Raw genomic sequence first — 25139 nt, 5'->3', positions numbered from 1 at the left:
GAAACAGAGCTCAATTCAGAAGTGTGGAAATCAGTGCACTAGTGAAGTAGTCTCACCTTCAGAGTCCCTCAGTGATAATACTCCTGACAAGCAGGCGTTACTTCAAGAACTTTTTGCTACTCCCAGGCTCACCTGATCTACATGCTTGGCAGAGAGCTTCAACAAATCCATTTTTCTCTGGCCACCTCCAGTGAATAGCAGTCAGCAGAGGCACTTCAGTGAGGAATGGCAGAGCTGCTACTATTTGAAGGCTGGCTTAAAATATACAGCATGCGAAGATGTGCTGTGTCCAATTAGCATCACAGCAGAAGCACACGGGTAATAGATTTTTCAGGCAGGAAAATTGCTCCTGAAGAGTAACCAGTGAATGCTGCACTGGAGAAGGCAAGCAGGTATAACGCCTCTTGCCTTCCAAGAGGCTGCAAAATGAGGGCAGTGCATAGCCAGGTCTGAGGAGAACCACTTCGCTTGGGATCTGAGGCTGAGTCCACAGCAGCTTATTTTGGGAAGATCTGGGCAGGGCAAACATCTCTCCCCAGCTGCCTACAGAGAAGCAGCAGCTGCTTATCAAAGGCTATTTTTCAGGATGGTTGTCTCCTTCCTCCTCACACAGCCAGAACAAGCCACAGCACTGAGGAGGTCAGAACCTGTTATTTAGGCACAACCTGGTATAATCAAATGCACCGCAATCGCACTGCTCCATAAGCAGAGCCATGAGCTCCACACACAGCAGCAGTATCTGGATGAATCTGCCTGGTGCTCTGCAAAGCACAGCACAAATGCCAGCAGCAAGTCAGGAGTCTGCGTGAGGAGTAAGCAAGCCCAGCCCCAGGCTGAGACGTGCTGGCAGAGCAGGTCCCTTTCACTCCTGCTGAAACCCACACGTATTTGGCATTCAGATTGTCTGTGCCCATTCCCTGAGCTGCTGCTTGTGTTTCCTTTACCTTAGTAACCATGGCGGGAATGCACAAACACCTACAGTGTGCTGCCAGAGACATCTCCCATTGAAGTGTGGAGGCGTGAGGAGCGGCATTTCTGACTGAGAAAGTACTGTACTATTAATGTTCCAAAGGCAGGCAGGCCAGGATAAGAAACACTAAATGCTGCTTTTTCCTGAATAAAACAGTGAGGTCAAACAGCACAAATCCATGCAGCTGCAGAGGGAGCTCTGTGCTCCATGCTCAGAGCAACTGACATGTTTCACAGCAGTCTGAGTTTTGCCTCTCAAGCCCCTGATCCAGTCCTAAGCAACCTCCTGCACCAGTAACACTGACAGTCTCTCAATGGCTGCCTCAGTACAACAGGTCCCTTAGACACGAAGCACGGCTAACCCAATTCAGACTGACATAACTAAAATTTCTATGATCTGCAAACGTGCTGTGAGCAAGTCAAGTCTGAGCTGTGATCTGAATGTAGCACGCGATGCTCCAGACACTGCTCATTACAGACTGCAGGGACAGCCTTTCCCTAGAAGCATCCCAGACTCCCAACTGCAGTGCCACACTGAACACTGAGCCCTTTCTCTCCTGCTGGAGACACAAAAGGACCTCACACTAAGGTTAAGTAGCTAAACCCAAGCTAAATACCTAACCCAGCAATGGAAACTGAACCACCTGTACTGTACAAGCCTCCCTCCCACTCACCTGATGAATCAGTGTTGCAATAATGCACAGGGAAATTAAATTAAGTCCCATGAAAAGATTACAGCAGTAAATCCTCCTTTCAGTTATATCCCTGCAGCAGCATGATTAAATCATTCCCCAGATTTACACTGCCTGCTTCAGACCAGAACAGGCTGCAGGCAGGACTAAGGCCCGGCATTTTTTTCCCCTTGAATCAAGGAATTGCCATCCCTGCCTCAATCAGCAGTGACACAAAGTAAGCCCAGGTGTCTGACCACACCCCTTGGCTGCCCCATCTCCTGGGCCAACTCAGATGTCCCCTCCTCACCTGGCTCAGGGGTACCTGCCACCCTTGCATCAAGAAAGCTGACCACATGCAGAGAGAAGCTGCTGGATGTCTGAGGGTTCACCTCCCTCCCTGTCCGGCACTCCACTGGGGAAACCTGCCACCAAGGAGGACATGCACAGTCTGGCAGCTGCTCACTGCTGTACAGACCCTGCAGAGAGGGAAGGAATATTTTGACAAGAAAGATACTACTGTAGCTAGAGGAAGCAAGGAGGTAACTATACAGCTTAGAGGCATAACTTCTCTCCTTGTTATTTTAAACAATGGTTTTTCACTCCTGCACTGTAGGTTTGTGCGGCACTTGAAAACATGGTTGCTGATCCATCAGGCAGCTAAGTATATGCTTACACATTTTGTTCTTCAGGAATACTGCCTCACTTCATTTAGTTCAAGCTAGAAGCATCTCCAAACTCCATTCTGCGGTCTATCTGGTTTTCAGACAGCAGCACATATGGTCCTCAGTATACATACGTACCTAAAGGTAATTACCAGACTCATTGGCACATAAGCAATTAATATCAGTGGAGACAGTCTCCCAGCTGTTTCCTTACCACCCTGGAATAAGCCCATTAAAGACGGGTCCACCAACCAGACGCGCCCATATCCATACCAGCGATGTCACCTTCAGCGCTTACCCCATACCATGCAGCCACACATCTCCACCCAGCCCTGCCACGCCGGAGTGCTGCCTGGGGACACCCCACAAACCCTAAATGGAACTCAAACAGCAAACGCCTTGGCTTCCACAACCCAGACACAAAGCACAACAGCGGCATTACCTTCTGGGAGCTCCCAGAGCCCAGCCTCTAACTGCAATCACTTTGCTCGTACACGCAGTGGGGTACCACGTTCAGCTGAAAAATAAGCAGCTTGTTTGCGTCGAGGGTTCTTTTTAGGGGTTGTCTGAAGATTGCTGGCTTTTGGGGGGGTGGCTGTCTGGGGGCAGAGGCTGCGAGGCAGCCGAGCTATGGGCCGGAGATGCGAGACCCGGAGCGCCTTACCTGGCCGGGGCGAGCCGGGCCCCGAGCGGCGCCGCCTTCAGCACGCCACGCCCCGCCACGCCGCCCGCATCGCCACCGGACCGCAAAGCGTGGGCTGCGGCCGAGGGCACGCGTGGGCCCCGCGGAGCCGCACGGAGCTACGGGCCGCGGCCGGACAGCTGCTTGGGGAGGCGGCGGCAGGAAATACCAAAAGACTGATCCAACCACGCTAGGGAGGGAGGGAAGAAAGAGGGGGGAAGAGAGGAAAAAATAGAAGGGGAGGGGAAACAAAAAAGGAGGAAAAAAGAAAGGAAGCGTGCAAAATGCGGGCGGGATCGGCGCGGAGCGGGGGTCGGGGCTTCTGGCTCGCCTCCTTCCTCCCCCCCCAAGCCTGGCTCTTTCTTCTCCCCAGCACAGCGAGAGGCTGAAGCCAAAGCGAGAGCCGGAGTAAATAAGCAAAACAAAAAGCCCTGAGCGGCAAGAAGGCACACGCACCCCCAGGAACGCAGTCAGCCGCGCCTGGGGTGCGCCGACCCTGCGTATAAGGTAATAGAAAAGCCAACCTGCAGGAACGGCCACGCCGAAGCCCTCCAGCTGCAGGAGCGCTTGGTCTCAGCACCCGGCCATCCTCCTCCTCCGACGCCGTGCCTCGAAGCGCCCGAGCGATGTGCAGCCCTGACACGGAGGCGGGCGCGCTCCCGGCTTCACGCGTGCATGCAGAGCGAAACGATCAGCCCCGCGGCAAGCGGAGCCCCGAGCTCCTCCAGACGAGGATGACGGCCCTGTCGGCGCTGATCGCAACCCCCGGGGGAGGCAGGACTTGACGGGGGATCCGGCGCAGCACAGCTACCACAGCGTGACACGGCCCCACGCGTTTGACTGCCCCTGCCTCTCCTGCGCCCCACAGATCCCACGGGTCGGTGCCGGACCAGGGCAGGAGCTGAAGCGGAACTTCACACCTCCTCTACCGCCGTGAAGAAGATAAAGCCAAGCACCCACCCGGACCCTTGGTAGTGGCTGAGTTAAAAGGCACCCAACTTTCTGAAACCAAAATCACATGAAGGGATAACGTGACCAATATGCGTCTGACTTTCATCCCTGAGCCTGAGTCACCCATTTACAGCAATGTGCGACGTGAAGCTCAGGCTCGCGCTCCGGAAACCAGAAGTGCTGAAGCAGATGCCTGGAGTGCCCCACTTCCCCACCCTTAGCAGGAAAAGCCAGACCCTTTTTCTCTCTAGCGCATATCCTCGAAGCCAAGGCCCAGACCCACGGCACTCCTCATGCTGTGCAGCAAGGCAGCTTCCACTCTAAAGAGCAACCACTCACTAAACAATAATCTCAGCTTGAATGAGGAAAGTTTCTCTCATCCACAGCCTCCTGTCAACTACAGCCAGACTGTGGGGGTTCATCCCATGCCACTCGTGCCTGTGTACCTGATGTTACTCAGTAAAGGCAGTTATTTACTGAGCCCAGCAGGACACAAAGCAGCACACAAAATACCTGGCTGAGAATGGATCACAACGCGGGAGCAGCATCTGTTTGTACTCTTTCCTTGAAGACCTAGTGCAAGATAAGACTATAAACAGATCATAAACTAGACAATAAACAGAGCAAGCATACTAAAGATGTGATCAGTGCTTAGGCAAATTTGGAAAAGCCCAGTGCCCTGCAAAACACACCCACATCAGACACTGCAGGTAGAGTAGCAAGCACCCTCACACCCCAGGCCAAATGCCCACCCACAACAAAATACCCAGCACCTCACGCAGGGACCCAGCCCATGGGCTCTGACAGCACTTTTCTAGATGGCAGATAACAGAGAAAACCAGCAGCACAGAGCTAAGTCCCACAACGAATAACAAACCTATAACATTACCACAGTCTCTACTATTCAAGAGCTCCCATGACCTTTTTCTTCCCATTAAATAAGCCCCAGAATCACTTGCATATGTAGGTAATTATTAAACTCACCTACATTTGTAGTGATTTCTGCCATGATCTGCAAGGTGTAGAGCTCTATCATGGTTCCAGCTGCCTTCAAGTTGGTGAGGGTTTTGACTTAATCCTTATGAAGATTTTTGGGTATGTCCATACTGCTTAATGGGGCATGGTCCAGCGATGCCAGAGGAAGCATTTGGCTAAAGCTTTCTGGTAAAGGATTTTCTTCTCAGACAATCATTCCATGATTATTTCACCATTCCACTGCCAAATTACCGCACAGAGCTCATTTGATAAGACTGAGCTTGCAGAAGTGCTCCTGTCAAGACAGCTAGAGAGCCTGAAAAGGGACACACTTAATGTTTTCCTCTGTGCTCTGGGACAGTGAGTGTGACATTGATAGTGTGAACAAAGCAAAATGCTCGCTAGTGAAACTGCTAATATTTTTCATGTAAAATAGAACAACCAGAGTAAATTTGCATCAGACTGATGCTTTGCGTCACGTGACCATGGCATTTCTAATGTGGTCCAGGGAGCCCTGAAATTGTATTTGCTGTGCTTTCAGACATCGCACCAGATGGGTCCTCAGACTCTGCACTGAACAAGAAGAGTTACATCCATCACTTCCCTTTGGCCTGACTGCCACAGACAAGACCTGGACCCATACTCTCCTTTATGAACCCCACACAGGAAAGGGTGGAAAACAAACCATGAGAACACTACTATATTTAAATGCTATTTTCCACAGCCCTCTAGTGCCTGTTCTGGTAACAGCTATTCAGAAGGCAAGACGCCTGCTCGATCTGTGCTGGTTATGACTGCAGGCAATCCTGAGCTGCTCAGAAAATCCTAATGGAGCAGCTGTGTGTTACAGAGCTCACAGCCCAACTGTGCAGACATTTACCTGGCATTTGGGCTGGGGTTTGCTATGTGCACCAGCCTCTGCGCTAACAACACCTGAGCTCCCTTTCTTAAAGGTCCTCCATCAATGTCTCCAGACATGATATAACCCTTTGACAAAAGCTCTCTGATGGATGCAACCAGCAGTTATGGTTGAGGTCCTTTTGGTTTCATTTCTCCTCTGCAAAAAAACAGACCTCCTTTTAGAGGGTCTGCAGCTGTAGTAATTTCTTAGGACGTTTTCCAGTGTTCACAACACTTACGTTTTTCACCACAGCAATAAAACTGTTCTAAGAGAGCTTGTAAAGTAATGTGAACTCAATCATAAGCAAGGGTAACAAAACCAGCAAAGCACAATATGCTGTAATTGTAGTGCTGGGAGAGTGAAATCAGAGTGATTCAGTTGTGTTACTCCAGTCCTTACAGTCCAGTAACGCAACCCAGAGAGCTTAATAGTCGGGGCACACAAAAATCACATCAGATGTATTTTTATGACAGTCCTGAGAGATGTGTGAACGCGATATAAGCGCTGTTTAAAAATGGTGACAGAAAACAAAGAGGTGTGCTGAAGCAACAGACCTTGCTTGGTGCCCTCAGGTCAGCAGACTGCTATTTACTCTAGGGAATCACTGCAACTCTTTCCTCTTCAAATCCTTCACCTTTGGCTAACTGCTGAGCTACTCCTCCCAAAGACATGGGACCCCACCAATGTGAAATACAAATACTTATTTTGCAGTGTCCACAAGACTCACATTTTATGCTTTCCTGTATCTCACAACGTATATTCAACAGTTCTACAAGATCCTGCTTGTGATTAGAAAGGTTATTACATACCGCAAGAGCCATCTGATATATGTATTAGCCTCCATTAAAATGGAAATTGTGAGAGCAATCGTGTTCATATCATTATAATTAGTACAACATCTCCACAGCCGTAATCACATAAATCAGACATCAATGAATGGCTGTTAGCATCACAAGATACTTGCCCTTAAGCCCATGACATATAGATAGACAAGAAGCAGGAAGCTTTAAAACAAATGAGTTACAAGAAAAGAAATCAAACATGAATCTTTATCTTCAGGCATGAACTTCAGCACAGCTGCATATGATTAATGATACAAAAAAAGACTGCTTTTTACCCACATGCATTTTCCAGTGCAAAGTTCATTAGCAAAAATATTTGATGCCATAGCTGGGTAGAGCAGGAGTTTCTCACTCACAGATCACACACTGCATCTGTTTAGAGCCCAAAAATATGAGCTAAACACGTTTGCTCATTTTACATTTTGAAAAACAGAGCTACTGCTAAACCAGGTTCCTAATTGCAAGTTTGCTAGAATGGGTCTCTGGGGAAGTTAGAAAAAGCATCAACAGCTTCTGGGAGCTTACAGAGATTGGAGTCCTCTTGTGGCAAAAGGTAGAGGAAAATTGTCAGCAAATGATGACTGCTGAAAGCTGGGGCCCTGCATGGGAGGCTGCATGGTGAATCACAAGTGCAGGGAATATGAGCTTTGCAAAGACTTCCACGTCACACTGCGGAGCATAAAAGCAGCAGTGTGAAGATTTCACAGCTGGCATTGGGCAAGCATCAAAAGGAGTGGAATGCCACCTTGTTTTGATATTGCAGGCTGTGATTCTGTTTACTTATCAACTCCTGTCTGTTACTCTGTGTTCCCTGCTGAGTTGATGTTTTTGGCAGTTTTTTTTTTTTCCCTCTGTCAGCAAAGGTAATTTTTCCTGAGTGTTTCAACAGTGAGAACTTTTCTCCTGGCTGATATATTCACTGTGCAGTGCTGTAGGGCTGCTCCTGTTCTTCTTCCTGTCAGTCTGCTGCTGAGTTGCGTGAATAACGCAGTTCTATGATCCTGTTAAGATCTCGCTGCTCTGTGTTCCATCTTTTCTACAGCCTTGTTTTCCTACCTTCAATAGTCCCTAGAGTTCAGTTTAGGAGGCCTTACACATGAATTATGGATGTTAGTCATGTGAGCACTCTAGTCTCTGTCTGAAGCAGTATTAGAGAAGACAGTAAGTAAATAACATTCTTTCTTTACCCACACACTGCAGCCAGAAGGTTTGGGCAAAGTGGTTATCTGGTATGGGATTTCACCCAATGGGCTCAGATTCCAGAGGGCTCACAAGCCATTCACTGCTCTGCTGGTCCTGTAAAAGAGGGTTTCAGGAAACAATTTCCAGCAATAGGTTGAAGTAAAGGCTTTGGAGGCAGTTTTGAAGACGTGTCTGTAGCAAAATAAAAGATAACAAATGTTCTCATGTGCTTTGTGTTCTTTGTATGGCCTCATATACCTGGATAGGTAGGTATACACCACTTGAGGTTTAGCTGTGACTACGTGAAGTCTTCATTTCTTATTGCTCACGTGATATCTGTTCAAATCAAACCCCACAAACTTACTTTATTTTCCACTAAGTGTCAAAAATAACAAATTAATCTGAATACCTCCATTTTGGCCTTGGTGTAAAAAAATAAAAATCAGAGGGCTTGCTAACCATCAGTTTGCTCCTGGAGGCCTGGGTAGTAACTAACTGCAGCCTGACAGGCTGAGCTGATTTGGTGAGCAAGGTTCCTTCTGTAGCTAGCAGCAGGCTGGAAGGCAGCCGGCACATCCAGGATATGACAAACTGTCCAGTGAAATCTGGGCTAGATTTCAAAGCCCTTGATAAACATGACATGAAACTAAATTGCTATTCAAAAACATTCTAATAGCTCTTGCTCTTGGTAATGTTTCAAACTAATTGCTGAGCAAACCGGCTGTTACAAAGCCTTGAAGGATATAGCTAAAATATCCACATGTATGTAAATACATGCACACAAACATCTCTGTAGATGAACTGTGCTTGGCTGGATCATATTGGAATACCCTCACCATTATGGATAGCTGACGTGTTTCTGGATGATAACGGATTTCCTCAGCAGCTAATGGGAAATGTCCAAAGTCAGACTTTTAAAACTTCCAGGTTTTTTTTAGTTTGCTTTTCTGCCTGCCCCAGATAAACTTTGGAACAGATGCCAACAAGCTTAATCTGACTGAACTGAATGCTGTTGTCAAACGGGAAACATTACAGGGAGGAAAAACATAAACACATCTCTTTATAAAAGATATAGGCACACACGTCTTCACATAGGCAAGTAACAACCTTCCTATGACTTTTTACTGACTGAGCAACACTCTCTCCATAGATAAATGTGGATCTTGGCAGACAGGCACAGCTTAGTCCTGCTTCGTTCATTACTTCATTCTCTGCAGAGAGGAGCATTTTGATTTGCAGATAACTGAATCTAATGCCTGACATCCACCATATGCTATTGATCTGGAAGTCACGAAGACAGTCACAAATCTGACCTATGGGTAGCTTTGCAATAACACTGTGTCGTTTTCCGAAGTTTGTGGCTGCTTCTAAACATTACAGAATGTGTTTGTTCTCATTCTTGACCCCTTTCATTTTGCCTGACTCTTGACTCATTCTAACAGCCAGCTCATCTTCGATAAATCACGGAATCTCTCATTGCCTCTTTCTTGCTCTGTTCTCTGAAATCCATTTTTGTATACATCTGTGATCAAGCGAAAAGTCTCCTTAACTGTCGCAATTAGTTTTAAGAGTTCTTTTTTATTGCTGGTGCCTTCCATGAACAGGACACCTTGACTTGTCACAGAGGCTTAAAGGATAACAGGAAATTAAAGAGCATGATGATATTTTCTGCTGCTGTTGAAGGAAAGCTTGCTTAGTGCTTTGTCTGCATGGAGGGCTACCAATATTTTTTCCTTCTTTTGCTGCAGACAGGGAGACCTGTCCAGTGTTCCTGTCATAAATTAATTGTAGAAGTAAAACACAAAAGAGTGAAGCCTCAAAGAAATATCTTCTTCCCCTTAATTGATGTAACAGTATCAAAGCCTGTGCTTTGAATTACAGTCCAAGAATGAAACACATGAAGGTTTGTTTCAGAACAAAGTTTCCATCTCTTTTATGCCATAGAGAACTTGATTTGATCCCACAGCTACTGACTAGATCTGTGCTATTGAAGTCCAAACACGAAGGCAGTCTTGCAGAGGATGGCTGGATTTAGCTACTATTTTAGACTTGATACTGTGGAATAATAGCCTCGGAAGTGTGAGGTCACTGCAGAGAATTGTAGATATTTGCTCCATCACTTTGCAAATAAAATTATTAATGTCCCAGCTGTTTTCAGACCTAACGACTTCAGTTGTCCCACTGGTATTTATAACATCTCCTGATCCACTTATACAGTGAAATCAGGGCTGCTGCATGCATGGCTTTCTCATCCTATTGGTACATTAGCAAGAAGGAATAGGTCTGCAGGGCTAAGCTGTTGGTATTGAGGATGCAATATCCACACTATTTGCATTTCAGAGGGTTGGCTTTGGAGGAGCTCTGATCTTGTACTATCAAGTCAGAATCCATCAGGAGCTACAGTGAATTAGGCATGCTCTTAGAGTACATCTCCCCATACTATTTCACTGAGAAGGAATCCAGATCTGTGTACTCTGAGGCTGCTCTGCCTGTGAATCAAAGACCAGCAAATAAAGATGATCAGGAGATTTACTTCAAAATCACATTGCTGATCTATCTAAAAAAACAGAGAGACGTATGTGAGGTATGAGTGGGGTGCTGACTGAAGAGATAATGAAGGAAAAATATACCGCTGAATCTAAATAGACAGATTTTAGAATAACGTGTCACCTTATCCACTGACTGGATAAGATAATAGCTCTCTAGATTTGTACTGCCAAGCACTTTGCTTAGTCTTTCTATCGCATGCTCCCTCGATTACGCAGTGGGGAGGATCAGAGTCCTCGTTCCTAGTTCATATCTCAGGGATAACAGCAGTGGTGGGACACCAATGGAAGCAGAACCTATATCATGGGTACCCTATTCCCTGACACCTCCTGAGTATCTACTGAGAGCAAGCCTAGAAATGGGGCAATAGCTGCTTTCTTCAAGCAGCCACTGTACTAAGGCAGTTTTATGCTACAGTTTGGAAGATGAATTGTGTTAAATGTAGCTTTTAATTTCATGGTAGTGAAACAGGGATTAAATGTGAGACTGACTTCTATGGATAGATATTTTTCTATAACAGCAATCCATGAAAAAAATACCACAGATGTGAAGAAGAAATGTTCACTGTTGTTATGAAGAGCTTGAAATTATAATAAATATACAAATAAATGAAATGCATTAGTTTAAAGTGTTACTACTTCTTTTTATAACTGCGTGACTGAGGACTAGAGGAGTAATGTTGGTCATGCAAATCCAAATGAAATCAGAGCTCAAGACCATCAATGATTTCTTGCTACCCAGAACAAGAGGCCTCCTGGGACCCTGTGACATGCAGTTAATTCTTGTCCCACCTCCCAGTAGATCCCCAGGTACAAAAGAGAGAGCAGAATAAAGAAAGAAGTAAAATAAAACATTATTTTTAACTGATCTCCAGAGAAGACAAATAATTGCCCTTAAACATGATGAGCTAACTTTGCAGTACCTTGCAAAAGTATCTCAAAAGTATCCCTTGGCCAAAGGATTACATGGAGTTTTTTTCTAAGAGTAGAATCCAAGTAAAACTTCCTGGGCATGGTGCCACATTAAAATCTTAAAATTCAGCCCATTTCCATCAGAGCTATGCCAAGCATCTCAGCCAGCACAGGGTTTTGCAGTAAAGCTGTGTACTCCTCAGAACTCCACCAAAACTTCTTGTGAAACCAGATGAAACCAGCCAAAAAGCTCTTAGGAGGCCCATATCAACAGAGACACATATACAGGGCTCTGCTGGGTCAAGTCAGAGTGAAGTCCAGCATAGAGATCACCGTCAGCTAAGGGTTTGAAGAACCTTCTATATTTCCTTTCTTCACCTGAGAAGGCTGTGTAGAAGTTGGGTCACTGCATTATGTCAAATGGCTTGGTAAATTTTAGAGATATTCAGGTAGAACAGTTTTCTTTCAATTATGTGCCGCTTCTTACAAATCCACTTACAGGTGTACGCACAGCATATCTGTGAGCAGAAGTTGTTTTTCACAAAACTAAGAAACTATCATCTGTGATGAATACTAAATAGTTTTGAAAAGCCTATTCTGCAAGCTAGTACAAAGTATAGAGCCCGAAAGAGAAAGGAGGGCCTGGTGAAGAAAGTAAGATCCTCATCAGACCTGGTCCCACTGCTGAGCTCTGCTACTGAATTTCTCTGTGCAAAATGTTATTGGCTCACAGCTATTCATACTCAAAATGGAGCCTTTCCCAAATATTTTTTTTACTTACATTTCAAACTCTTGACATCAGTGGGTCCTTACCTACCACATCTAGAACTGTAACTATTCCTATTCTGATATAAAAAAAATTAACATTCTGTTTCAGTAGCGCATGTTATCACTTGTAGAGAGAAATACAGTTACTGACTTGTACTCCCCTGTCACTTTTTGTGGATTTATGAGATTTTTTCTTTTAGAAAAACAAGGCATTTCTAAAAGTACCGACGTGTGGTTAGAATGGAAGATATTTTCTCAAATTAAAGGATCTGTAAAGTAGTAATGCTGTGTCTAGAGAAATGAAAAATCAGTCAGAAAAGAAGCCTCTGTTTCTGTGTTGAGGCTGACTGCCTAGGGAAAAGAAACAAACCAACAAACAAAGAAACCAAACAAATAAACCATCAACAGAGGTCTTCCTGTGCCTTTTTTAACAAGAGAGTCTGGAAGATATACCCTACATAAGGTAATGCTAAAAAGATAATGCCAAGAACTGGTGGTAATTTCTCTTCCCCATCCTCTCTCTTTTTAACAGAAGGAAAAGCTTGCTTGGTATGGGAATTGGGTGCCTGGTAGGGGGAGGCTTGGGGTAGAAATGCAGGGGAGCACTGGCTGGGGAGGGAATAGACTCAGTTCTTAACCAAAGCACAGGTAAATGGCATCGGCTCCAGAAGACACAAAGGATTAGACATCTGGCATTTGCTTGGCAGACTCTCAGCTCACTTGTAAAAGGAAATTCTGTTTTGTTAAAACAAGAAGGGACCTTTCTAAACACAGAGAGAGTATAAATAGACTTCTGTCAGCTTGTCTGTGCAGATTTTAGTTATACCGGTCTCAGTAATTGACTTGTGTTAGACCAGAGTGGACATTCTGGTATGAGCTGAAAATTGGATTTTGCAGGGATAGCTAAAAGAATTCAAGCAGTAACACAAAATAAAAAGGGCAAGCCTTGATTTTAGACACAGAGTGCCCTCTTGGGAAGTAGCTCTGGTTTAATTACAGAGGTTGAAAACGTCTCCTTTTCACTTTTTCTTACAACTATCCCAACTCAATAAGCCATGTTTGAAGAGAGATGGAACTGATTGCTCTGCTATATAATATTCCTCTTCACCTGAACAGATGCCAACTCACCTGACAAGTACTGCAATTGCAATGCCAGTAAACACTGACCATCTCACTACTCAAGAAACTGCACAAGAAATTCAAAGGACTAAAGGACAGAGACATATAGAAACATTTCCCAGAATACCAACCTTGAAAAGCTGCTGGCATACACAGGGCAAATATTTAAATGTATTCATATACTTATATTTAAATATATTTATCCTGCATGGAAATGTGGAGGTGGGCTCAGCTTTCAAATCCTAGAAAAATAATGCTCTTGTCAACATGAGCCTCTCTTGTTCCCAGTCCTGATGAAAAAATGAATTTTGAAGTCACTGAAGTAGCTATTATTCATTGCTCTGTATGAATTCTGTGCTTTTGGAGGAATAGTATGAAACCCTCTGAGGGTTTCAGAGAATAATTGCTGCCAGTTTTTTTGAGCACATTGTGAAGGAAAAAGCAAAATGGTAAATCACCTCTGCAAAAGCACATAGTTACAAAAGTCTTACTACCAGCTAGGTCTGAATATAGATGTCCTCTACCCCCGTTTTTCCAGAGCCACCACAAGACCCGACAGGTTCACCAAAAGGAGGGCGGTTAGTAACTCCATTCGAGGATGGCAGAAACAGTTACCACTGGAGGATACAAAGACTCTGTGCATTAACAAGCACCACTGTTTTCTGCTACAGATGCTGCAAGCCCTGCTGTCCCAGCCATGCATCACCATCAAGGTGACAATAAAGCCAGCAGTGCTTGCACATGCAAGAAGCATTTAAAATCTCACACTGCCTAGACTGAGTTGAATAGGCTCAGCTCTCTGCATGCCAGACCTCGTGAAATGCATATGAGGTTGGACAAAAATTGGTGCAAACAAGACAGTCCTTTCAGCATCCTCTTCAGTAGAAGTGGTTGCAGTAAGAACAGTTTCAAGCTCAACCATGCAGATTTAGAAATGTGTGTTAGCAACTATGGAAACAACTCCCTGTAGCCTTCACACTGGGCACACGTGAGCATTTCAGCTCCTGTGAGCACATGTGCAACTGTAAAAAAGTACATAGAGTCAGTCACAAAGCAAAATAACTACTCAAAGTGAGAGCCTTAGCGCTGCAAAAATTTCCTTACAGAAGTAAATCTCATCTCCCTTAACAAACCTCCTTGAAGGAACATGGCTGCTCCCTTCAGTAGGTGTTTGATAGGCATCACACACACTGATTTAGTGACTACGCGTTCCTACCCACAATGCTGCTTTTTGGCATGTATTTCCAACCAGGAGGACAAATCTTTAACAGAAGGAGGAAGTGCAGTGGAAGGGCAAACTAGAGATAGATGAAATTTACTAAAAAATTACCTAATGTACAACAGCAAGTGAATTTGCAGAGAAAATCAAGCAGTCTCATGGTATTTCATGCCTAGTGATCCCATAAAGGCAGGGATGGTGACTGTTCTTCAACTGACTTAAGAGTCCAGCTACCACAACGTGTGCAAGACCAGTTAAGAAAAAAACAACACAGCTCCTCATTAAGAGCTCTGTGAAAATCTAGGAACTCTAGGTGGAAAAGGCCTTGTAAGTCAGCCCACATTTTCTCCAAGTGTTCAGAATGACACGTGCAGTTAACTCTTCTTTCCATTTCACACTCCATTTCTAGTGATAAACTCTCATATTCTATATGGATGAAAGCTGAAACAGATGTTTTCCACTCACAGTGCCATTCTGATAACCCTGAGCTAAAGGCTGAAATCCTTAGCAGATTAGAGGCTGCAGTAAAAAAAATGAATAAATAAAAGTGGGGAATACAGGTGAATCTTAATGATTTTATTTCAGTGGATAACAATGCACGAGGATATGTAATCTCCAAGCTAATCTGCCAAAGGAAAGATTAAATGTCAACATTCCAGCACTGAGACCTGCAGCACTCATCTGCTAGAGTACCTTAATTTGTGACTGCACTTCTTTTTAGTAGGATGTCACTGTGCATACTCTATTATGCTATTAAAAATGGGGTTTTCTAGGTTATTTTCCTTTGGTTGAAGCAATGGTAGCAAAATTTCTTTCTCATATATTCCTATGAGTTTGTTAGCATTTTTACCAAAAGTACTTGCAGCTACTGTGCGATTTAACTGTGGGAGAGGAAGCTATGAGAAACATCTCAGTTTTCCCTTATAGGAAAACTTGAGTGGCTTCTATCTAACGGATAGACAATCATTTTAGAGAATTAAGAAAATTAAGAACTATTTTTACATTCCTTCTCTGAGATTTGGAAGTCCTTTTCAATAGTGAACCTTGCACAGCTCTGTAAGCCAAATTCCAGTGAAGCGGTACCCATCTGGTAATGAAATTTTCCACACTGTTGTTTTGTATCATAGTCACTTCTACTCACAGAAGGTGTTACTCCAAGATCCTGTGTCTTAAGTTATAGGCAAGGTAAACCAACTCAGCTGAGACCATGCAATTGGGAACAGAGGGAAAAGGTATAGATCTACAGCATCAGGACCACACAGAGTCCAGAACTGGCTAAATAAGCAGCAGCTCAGTAGTTAACATATGAACTAAACTTTTTCTTCTTTTTTTTTTTTTTTTTTTTTTCCCCTAAAGATTTTCCCTCTCATTACCCTCTATAAAACACACAGATGGCAACATGGATCCGGTCACCCAGTCCACTCTACCACCTCAGTCAGCAGCAGATAGTTCAGTGCCAATGATAGGTAATTCATAGTAAATAACACCAAAGCAATCAGACACTGAGTGTTTGCCAAGACACTGAGGGAATACTTGAAGTCTGCTGGCAGGGACAGCCTCCTTAGAAAAAGATGGCTTCTGTAGAAAGTGGGATCGTCTTTTCACATGAAGTCCCAGCTTTTCCTCTCTTCCTGGAAGGAATAGGCCTGAAGATCTAAATGTTGCAATAGAGGTTGTGCAAAAATCATGATAGTGATGGTATATAACATGTTGAGATGACAGGTATGAATTGAAGAGCAAGAAGACTGACATATTCCTTTAAGGTATGTTTGAAAAAAGAGCATTTTCAAAACCATGAACCTCTTCCTACCTCCTCTCAAGAGTCAGTTTTATTACAGATCATAACATGACTTCACTGAGAAATAACACAGAATTGGCAATTGCCAGGTGTTCATCCTGTGACACAAAAATCCCCAGGTCTTCAGTCCTTATGTAGTCACTTGTATCTCTGTTTACAGATTGCTTTTAACCTTCTTCAGGCTTCTATTTCATGAATTTGCTATTAAGACCCCATTTACTTTGCTTGTACAAAATCTGTACCTTTCCTGGCTCTTCAGTGACACCTTCTGGGACAAGAAATTAGCAAGGCAGTCTTGGGTTTCCTTCAGCTGTTTCTACCTACTCAGAGAAGCCAAAGGAGATATCTGGGAGTTAGTTCCCAAGAAACAGTGAGCACAGAAGAAACACCAGCCAAGCGCACTGCTCTGCCTGTACACAGCATCCTGAAACACGGGATCTCTCCAGAGACTGGGCAAGAGATGAGTCCCAGATGGCCACAGATATGTAAGATTTCACTCCTCCCAGCACATATTCATTTCTTGAAATTGGTGACCGAGGGGGAGGATGTTATAGTTGAAGAGCTAGATCTTCCCAGTGAGAACAACATGGATTAAAGGGGAAGTCACTATTAAAATATTTAATTCTTAGTGAGAGTAATCTCATTGTTATATGATAGCAAGTTTTAGATGAAGCTGTGGCGTGGACCCACAGCTGCAATACTTGCATTTCCCTTCAACAAAATGTACTGTAAAGGGCTGGACAACTGCTTCTACTCCAGTGCAACCCTGGCTGCAGAACACAGGGGCAAACAGGGAGGTTGCCCCTAACTGCAGAGAAAAAACACCTCTCCATCTACACTCAGGGAAGTGTGCTGGGAAGATGAGCACAATGTTCCAGACAGAGTATTTGCTCACTGAATGTGCTCAATCTTAGCTGAGAAAGAGACTGAGAACAAAAGCAGCCCTTGAGAGCAGAACGTTTCCAATACAAAACACTAACATTTGACCTCCCTAAAAATTGCTGTCAGTTGTCCTTAAGGGCTCCGCACACCTTCTAGAGATCTTTGAGCATCAACATTTGCCATAGGCTGCATCCTGTCTTGTCTCTCTGGAAGCCCTGGCTCACTGCAGATCAGCAGCTACTGATGAGCATTCCAGAAAAAGCCAACCATGTTTTGATCTCAGAGACTCTTGCCCTACACTTGAGAACCTCCACCCTCAAAAACAGGTTGTCCTTTCCATTTGCAAATTAATTTTTGCAAATAACTTCTGCAAATGACAACTTTGCAAATGACTCAGGTGTAAAGTTACTAAAGGGACTGGTGTATGCTGGGGTACAATGTGCCTCAGCCAATGGGGCAAAGTAGTTTGGGACTTAGGAAGGAAACAGTATAACCAGATAAAGTAAGCTAAACACCCTCCTCTCACTCTGGACCCAGTGAAGTGTGAGCCACTTTGTCATGTGGCTACAAATGCGTATTCTGATATACTCATATTTTAGACATTCTTTGTGGAGATACTATCAAATAACTCAGGTGCAAAGCACTGAGACTTGGGGTAGAATTACAGCTGCACTCAGTGTGACATACCATGTATGCAGTGCAGCAGCGATCTTGATTTATGCCCTTTTGGGGTAATATTTGTCACTGACTATCACTGCTCAATAGGAAATGCAGTGTGGTTTTAATATACCTCAAGATAAAGAGTGAATGAATTGTCCTGATTACTGCAGACCAGTGACTTCTGGGTAAAGGTTATCTTTATTGTTATCGACTCTGAGAGATTGTAGACTGATCTGGCATCTGGAAGGACTCCCCGTATTTTATAATAAGGCATTACTTACTAGACTGGAATAGCCACAAAGCCAGCTAAATCCTCAGAAAAGCATCAGCCCTAGAAGTGAAAAGAAAAATTGTTCCCTGGGCTTTGCTCAAGTCTTGGCTGCTTTACTGTGACTACCAGCAAGAGGGTCTCTTCCCACTAACAGCATGATTGCAGGACAGGCATCCTAGAAATGGTGTGTTAGGCAGAACGATCTGCTTTTACACTGATCAGCCACAGCTCAGCTGATCTACCAGGCTGCACACAGAGGGCTGCGACTGTGAAAACACTGGAGCTGTGAAAATCTGGTATAATGCTTCAACACCTGAGTGCCATGAAAGCTCAAAGGCTTTGGGGTCCTCTTGTTACCCCGTGCCTTTACATCAGAGGAGATGGCTGCACTCATGAGAGATGAGCAGAATTCACCAAGATCAGGCAGGTTGTAAGTGCTTGATCATCTGTAACTACAAGGCCTGAAGAAACCTAAAGATTTAAAGCTTGAAAGTATCTCTTAACATCATTATTTTTCCAAAAGATATAACAACAAAAAAGACAAAGTTAAACAAAAGTTCAACAGTAGTAGCAGGAGTTCAGAAGTAGTAGCTAAACTGCTTTAACATCTACTGTAGGCCTAGTGAGACTGCTAAGGAAAGATGGATGGTGTACAGATTAGAGTTACTGGCATAAATCTTGGGACACCAGCATAGCTGTGGAAATCACCATTGTCAAATCTTCAGAAATTCAAAAAGAATGTATTCTTTTAGTACAGAGGAACAAGAAAAAGAGGAGGAAACAGGAAAAGGAATTTCACAAAATAACTGTCTTATTTTGTGCATATTTGTGGGTTAAATTTTCCCCTTGCACAAACCAGTGGCAAAGCCATCTTCAACTGCATACTCAAACACAAAATTAGCTTCAAGTAGAGGCTTAATTCTGACTGAAATCAAAATGAGTGAAATCACATTTCTGTATTTATGCCTAATTCACAAGTCTGCTAAGGCTCTTACAACTACACTGTTCTGAAATAAGTGGAAAAAGACGACATCAGATACTTCAGGGTGAAAAAGTAATTTGCTATTGCCAGTGAGATGTGAGGACAAATGGTGTTATCTTTTACCAAGAAATTACATTGCCCTGTGTTATGACAAAGAGAATTTGCCTTCTCAGCCATTTTTTGCTTGGGTTCCCATCAGCTGACAATGTCTCTGCAAAAGTCACAGGGCAAAATACAGCCCCAGATTCTTAGGGCAAAAGTTAAAACGCAGCAAATTTCACAGATAAATGCAGCAGCTAATAATTGTTAAGAATTATTCAGGCTGACCAGAATTTCTTAGATTGTTATTACTGTAAAACATCAGAATGAACGTTACATATCTAAATCCTAAATACCACAATTCAGCAAAACACTTCAGTATGTGCTTCAGTCTCACTGAAGTGGAGCTGAAATTAGACAACATTCCTTCATGAGGCAGTTTATGCCTTAACGTTGCTCATTTCAGTGAAGGACAACACATGTACTTCTAGAGCTTACAAGAACTAGAGCAATATCTAAGGAGTCCACATTAAAGAAAAATGTATAAAAATTTTCTTTGAATATATATATATATATGTAAACATGTATATTCAGAAATATATATATTCAAAGACAATTTTAATACTTCTGCTAGAAACCACAATAATTCATGCCAACATCATGGATCAAAACACAGATAATCACTCAATGTTTAGATTGTCCTATAAGTCAAGAACACAAAAAAAATCCCCTACTTGTTTCAGATCTAAATCCCAGTGAAAGGCTAACAGAATCAGTACACCAGAAAGTTTCTTGGTAGTGCAGCGTGATATATCCTTACCTTATTTTCCTTTCCTGGGCTATGATTTATCACTCTTCAGTCCAGAAGCCAACTTCCTATTTTCCAAACCAGAAAGTTTCCTTTCAACTTTCTTCAGGAAAAAGAAAACACACATCAAAACTCTTCCCATATTCGCATGATTTTAGAAATGACATCAGCTTCACATGTCCAGCCGATGCTATGCTGGCTGAAGATTCATGCTGAATACACTTTCTTCAAGCCCCGTTCCAGATGCCTCTGCCCATCAATGCCATGGGCCAGGGAGGCCTTCTTTTTGTCATATTTGTGCTCAATTTATCATCAAAGCGCTGCTTGGTGTAGATTACCTCAGTATAACTGTACAGCTGAGAACCCCTAGAGCTGCAAGCCACTCAGCCACTGCTGCACACATCTACTGCAAGCTTCCATGGGGTGCCCAGCACCTCTGGTACAATACAGGCACATGTGGAACATTTGAAGCTGAAAGGTTTCAATAAACGCTAAGTAAAATTACTTGCAGGCTGCTGGCCTGCTTCCCCCTCCCAGGAGGAGAAAAATGCTGTGCTTAACCTTTTCTGGATGCAGAACAGTCTAGTCCAGTGCCCTGCAGAGAAGCAGAACAAAAACAAAAACAGGAGACAGCTGGGCCAGAAACACTCCAGAAATTACCAACACAGAATTTGGAAAAAGCTCCCATCCTTGAAGCTGGCACTGCATTGGATGACTTTGCTAGGAAGACTCTGTGGGTTAGAGCTCACTCTGAGCCCAGGAATGATTTAGGAGAGTGGAAGAAAGTGTCTGTCTTTTGGCTGCCAGCTGGGAGCTGGACTCAAGATTCATTCAGCATGGGGGCTGCTCAAGTGCTGGAAATGAAAAAGAACAATGCTTTCTGTCTGATAAATAAAGTACATTTTCTTTCTTTGCTAAATTTTTCTCTTGGTCACCAGACTTGCTGTGGGAGACCACCACAGCTCACTTTAGGCCAACCTCTTTATAGTTATTTTGGCTGTCTCAGGTTTTGATTACTGTTTGCAGGAAAACAAACTGAGTGAGATTTTAAAAAACCAAACAACAAAACAACCACAGGGGAAGGTGCAACATTAGCACATTAATGCTCTGACTTTTGTAGGAGGCTCATCTTACAGAAATTCCCTATACAGTGAAACACAGCCACACAGAGGGAACCTACACCTAAAGGCATCCGGAGTTAGGGCCCTGCTGGAAGGCTAAAAGGGAAGGTTTAGAAGATTTGTGAGCGTCGTGCCAGTCTTAGGGCTGAATTGAATGTCAAAATACAGAGCGCTCTCCTTTTCCATACAGCTTTTTCCCCTGAAGGATCTTTTTACAGAGGGAATATTATTGCAGACCCAAAGACACTGAGTAGCACAAATAGCAGCTAATGTAACTAAACATTAGAAATACTAAAATAAATAAATAAATAAATAAAGGAGATCCCAGTGCTACCAATGATACCATTAGATGGCTGTCACATGGGGCTGATAACAATAGGCACTTTCCAAAAATAAATCCTCATGCTTTCAAGAGATACGTCTTTTTACCAGCTTAAAAGAAGCTTCAAGATAAATGAGTGCAGAGCAAATTAGTGGCGAACATGATGTAGTCACTTAATATTCTTGGTATTGATTCCTTTTCATTAGCTGGTGAGCACTTTATGCTTCCACAGAGAGATTTTCCTCCTTCCTCAGGTAACTGATTATAACAAAAATACTCTTAAAGACTTTACCCCTTGGAGCTTACCTCTCAGTGCATTTCAAGAACTATACTTTAATATATTCATTATCCAACAGAATTTTATAGAAATTTTATTACCAAGAAGATGATGTAACTAGCTCTTCTGCAGGCTTGAAGTAGCTCTTTTACCTTTTACACTGCCCATTAAAACTGCACTGCAGTCCTCTTGTCCATCTAAAAAAGCAGTAGAGAAAGCCAATAGGTTTGGCAGAGAGATATTTGTTGTGCCTGGACTAACAACAAATTTGGGCATGCCAGTGTATGTCTTCAAGAGATTTCTTCCTGCTGGTAGAAGTCACTCTTGGACAAAGCCTTACTGAGTCACGTTGACCATTTTAGGAGGGCTACAGGAATACTGAGGGCAGGGGGCTGTGTTTTATCCAGAATATGTCAAAATTGTCCTGCAGTTACAGCAAATACCAGCAGCATAGCTTCTCTGTCAGCACAGCTGAAAACCAGGCTCCATCAGCTCCACTCAACACAGCTATGTGTGTTCCCCGGCACTTGAGGTACCCTGTTCAGAACAGAAAATTTCTTGTCTGCTGCTCTCCACAGCAAGTGGTTTAAAACACATAGAAATTAGCACACAGTTCAGAAACAGAAATCATCCAAGAAATGAAGGAAATACAAAATGCCTGAAAAGACAAAATCTGCTCCAATATTTTCAAAATGGCATGCAAGACTCAAGGAGCGTGACTCCCACTGGCACCAGGGAGAGTCACATCATCACGGTGCAGTCTTAGAGACAAACATGTCTGAAATGGGTTTTTACTAAGCTTTAAGCCAGCTCTACCTTGCAAGATCTTATAACCTACTGGGACTATAGAGGAGGAAGCACACAAAATAATGAGGAGAAAAATACTTGAATAATGATGGCAATTTGTAAGGAAAAAGTAAACATCTTCAACAGTGCTGTTTGCATTTATTGCCCGGAATATATTGGCCATGATCAGAGTGATCTTTAACGTAATGAATGCTACCAGAAAGAGACCTGGGCTATTCAGTTCTTTAATTTGGTCTGCAACAAATCACATTAAAAGGTACCATTATATCATGGATCTTAAGGCTTTCTCTTTCTTTTTTCTTCTCTTTTTCTTTTTTTTAGAGGGTCGTCTGATTTCACATCTCCATAAGAAACAGTATGGTTAAATTAGAAGGGCAGCACCCAGAACCTGCTCTGATTGCCCTTCTTTTACTAGCAAGACACTAGACAACACCGCCTGCCACCTTCTTACACAGACTAGCTAGAAGGAGCCAGGTGTATTACCTGACTTGATATTTCACTCAAAAACCAGCTCCCCCTGCCAAAGTACTCTTGACCATCGTGAGAGCAATTACAGAAGGGAAACAAAGCTGACCTTTCCCATAATGAATTGAGACAAGATTTATGAAATTCATTCTTATCCCAGCGCTGACCTACAGATACAGCAGAATTCAATCTCAGTACTATAATGTGGGAAGAGATGAGGACTGCCCAAGTATTCCTGAAGGCAGTCAGTTTTTCCCTATTCCCCAGTATATACGCTAGAGGAGGACCTTCCTCCCATAGCCACACCTTCAAACCTAAATGAGGGAAAGCACCAAGAAAAATCATGAATAAAACCTCCTTGATGGGGGGGTCTCTTTTGCGAGAAGCTGACGCACAGCTGCAATCTCAGGATTACTATGAATCTCACCCATCCGTTCTTGTGCTGCCTCGATACTCTGCACAGCCATGAAGCACACACTGTCTTCTCAGCGTGGAGATTGTAGTCTTCCCCGTTTAAGAATGTAAACTGTGACAGTGCCAAATATCATGTACTATTTTCAGTGTCAGGGTAGAGAAGTGGATTGCAAGCTTGAAAGATGAGGCTAAAGGTACATTGTTCTTTAAAACAGAGGCAGTGTGTGGTGAAAAGAAGCTATAAATCAAGCTACAAAAAGTAGTGCTCTGGGCATGTCCGGAAAAAAACTAGAGTGGGTTATCTTTTGTCTGATAGAAGAGAAGAAGGGCTCTTTTGCCCATATTAAAAACTGAACTCCATGTCTCTGAAATTGCTTCAGATTTATCTATATTGGTATAAATCTCAAAGTTACTGGAAGCCATTTCAGTAGAATAATGCCTGTTTATAGCACTCGATGATTCAGATCAGTGAGCTTTTCAGAGTTTTTGAAGAAACAAGCAAACAAAAAACCAGCTTAGATTAGACCTGGATTCGTGTATCTGGCCCTTACCTAGGACCAATATCAAGTTATAACAGTGGTATGTTCCATCTACAGACTCACCAGGAAATCACAAGACAAAAAAACCCAGCATGTGAGAGCTGATGTTTGACATTCTTAGACCAGGAGCCAAGCTGACAAGCAAAGCTCAGGCAGGAAATGTTTAAACTACATATTTGTGTCTACAAAGACTTTTGTAACCCTATTCACCAGAAATCAGTAACCTACTTCTCAGCTTTTGGGAGTGCAAACACTGTTAATAAAGGAAATTATCCCTAAGGAGTTCTCGACCACTGGAAAAAAAATCTAAAGTAAAGTAGTACTTCTGGGTGCAGAGACGTGGAAAAGTTGCCTTAATTTGGAATACAACTGCCCTCTCTTCTGTAAGGCATTCATTATAACAAGACAAAATGCTGATCCACTTCAAGGTGCTTAAAGACCTCCTTGATAACAAATGCAGCACAGCCAAGGCTGTACATAAGAGGGCTCCCAACTTTCAGTAGCTTGCCCAGCCCGTAAGTCTGATGCCTTTTGCAAGGGGCACTGGCACTGTGAGGCAGTCCCCCACAAAATGGAGCCCAGTCCCAGTCCTGCATCTGTTCAAGCATTTGGGAAAGCAGCAGGGAAAGCAGTGAGTTAGAAACCCTGGATCCAACTCTACTCTCAGCAGCCCTTATGAGCTACGCTCTTGAAATTACCAGTAACCAGCAAACACATTCCTCTTGACAAACTAAAGCCTGCTATCTTTAAAGCTGACTGCTTCCAGAGATTGCCACTGCTGGGAGGAGTCCAGCAATGAACAGGCACATGGAAGAGAAGCAAGAAAAATTACTGGCATAAAACGGGTGAAATCTGTTGCAAGGAAGCTCCTCCAGCTTTTCCTGTGGATTCTAGATCCACATAAATCCTAACTTTATTAAAATTCATGCTTGCCATGTTTAACTCTGCTAACATAAGTAGGAATGACTTTTTGGCATAGGGTCCTCAGTTCTTCTAGCATCTCTGATACAGACACAGGAGTAGCTGCTTCAAGAAAAAAATAATGTACTTCTAACTCTGAAACTATAAATTATGTATAGTTTATGTTTATAAGGCCAGAAAAGATCATTTTGATCACAGTCTGGCTTCACTGCATGGAACAGGGCAAAAGATGTCACTGAACTCACTCATACATGCATATTTGATATTTGACAGAATATTCATCATCTCGATTTAGTAATTCTAAGTGATGAAGAACCCACAACAAACACTGATAAGTTGCTCCAGTAGTTAATTACCCTCTTTCATATAAAGATTATGTTTATCTGCTTATCTTCTGCCCTCAGTCCTGACGGCCAGCCAGCATAGCTCCT

General features: G+C 43.3%; 1 protein-coding gene across 10 annotated transcripts in view; it reads right to left on the bottom strand.

The window, feature by feature from the left end:
- OSBPL5 (oxysterol binding protein like 5) overlaps window positions 1–25139 on the bottom strand; it is a 160746-nt gene that overhangs the window by 124197 nt on the left and 11410 nt on the right. For 2 of the 10 annotated variants that reach the window (XM_004941439.5, XM_040701371.2), the window contains exon 1: window positions 2970–3599. The exons of 1 other annotated variant lie outside the window; for it this stretch is intronic. Coding sequence is in view for 3 of the 9 variants with exons in the window: in XM_046942014.1 (XP_046797970.1) it covers window positions 1951–1998 (48 nt within the window). In the remaining 6 variants the exon portion in view is untranslated. Of the gene's footprint in view, window positions 1–1950; window positions 2120–2747; window positions 3600–25139 lie in introns of those variants that run through there. 7 more of the 10 variants (XM_015286673.4, XM_046942020.1, XM_046942014.1 and 4 more) reach the window with 6 other exon arrangements.

Source organism: Gallus gallus, chromosome 5, assembly GCF_016699485.2.
Source record: "Gallus gallus isolate bGalGal1 chromosome 5, bGalGal1.mat.broiler.GRCg7b, whole genome shotgun sequence".
In the NCBI taxonomy this organism is placed as follows: Eukaryota; Metazoa; Chordata; class Aves; order Galliformes; family Phasianidae; genus Gallus; species Gallus gallus.
The sequence above is the reverse complement of the archived record's forward strand: the minus strand, read 5'-3'. Positions and strand labels throughout refer to the sequence as shown.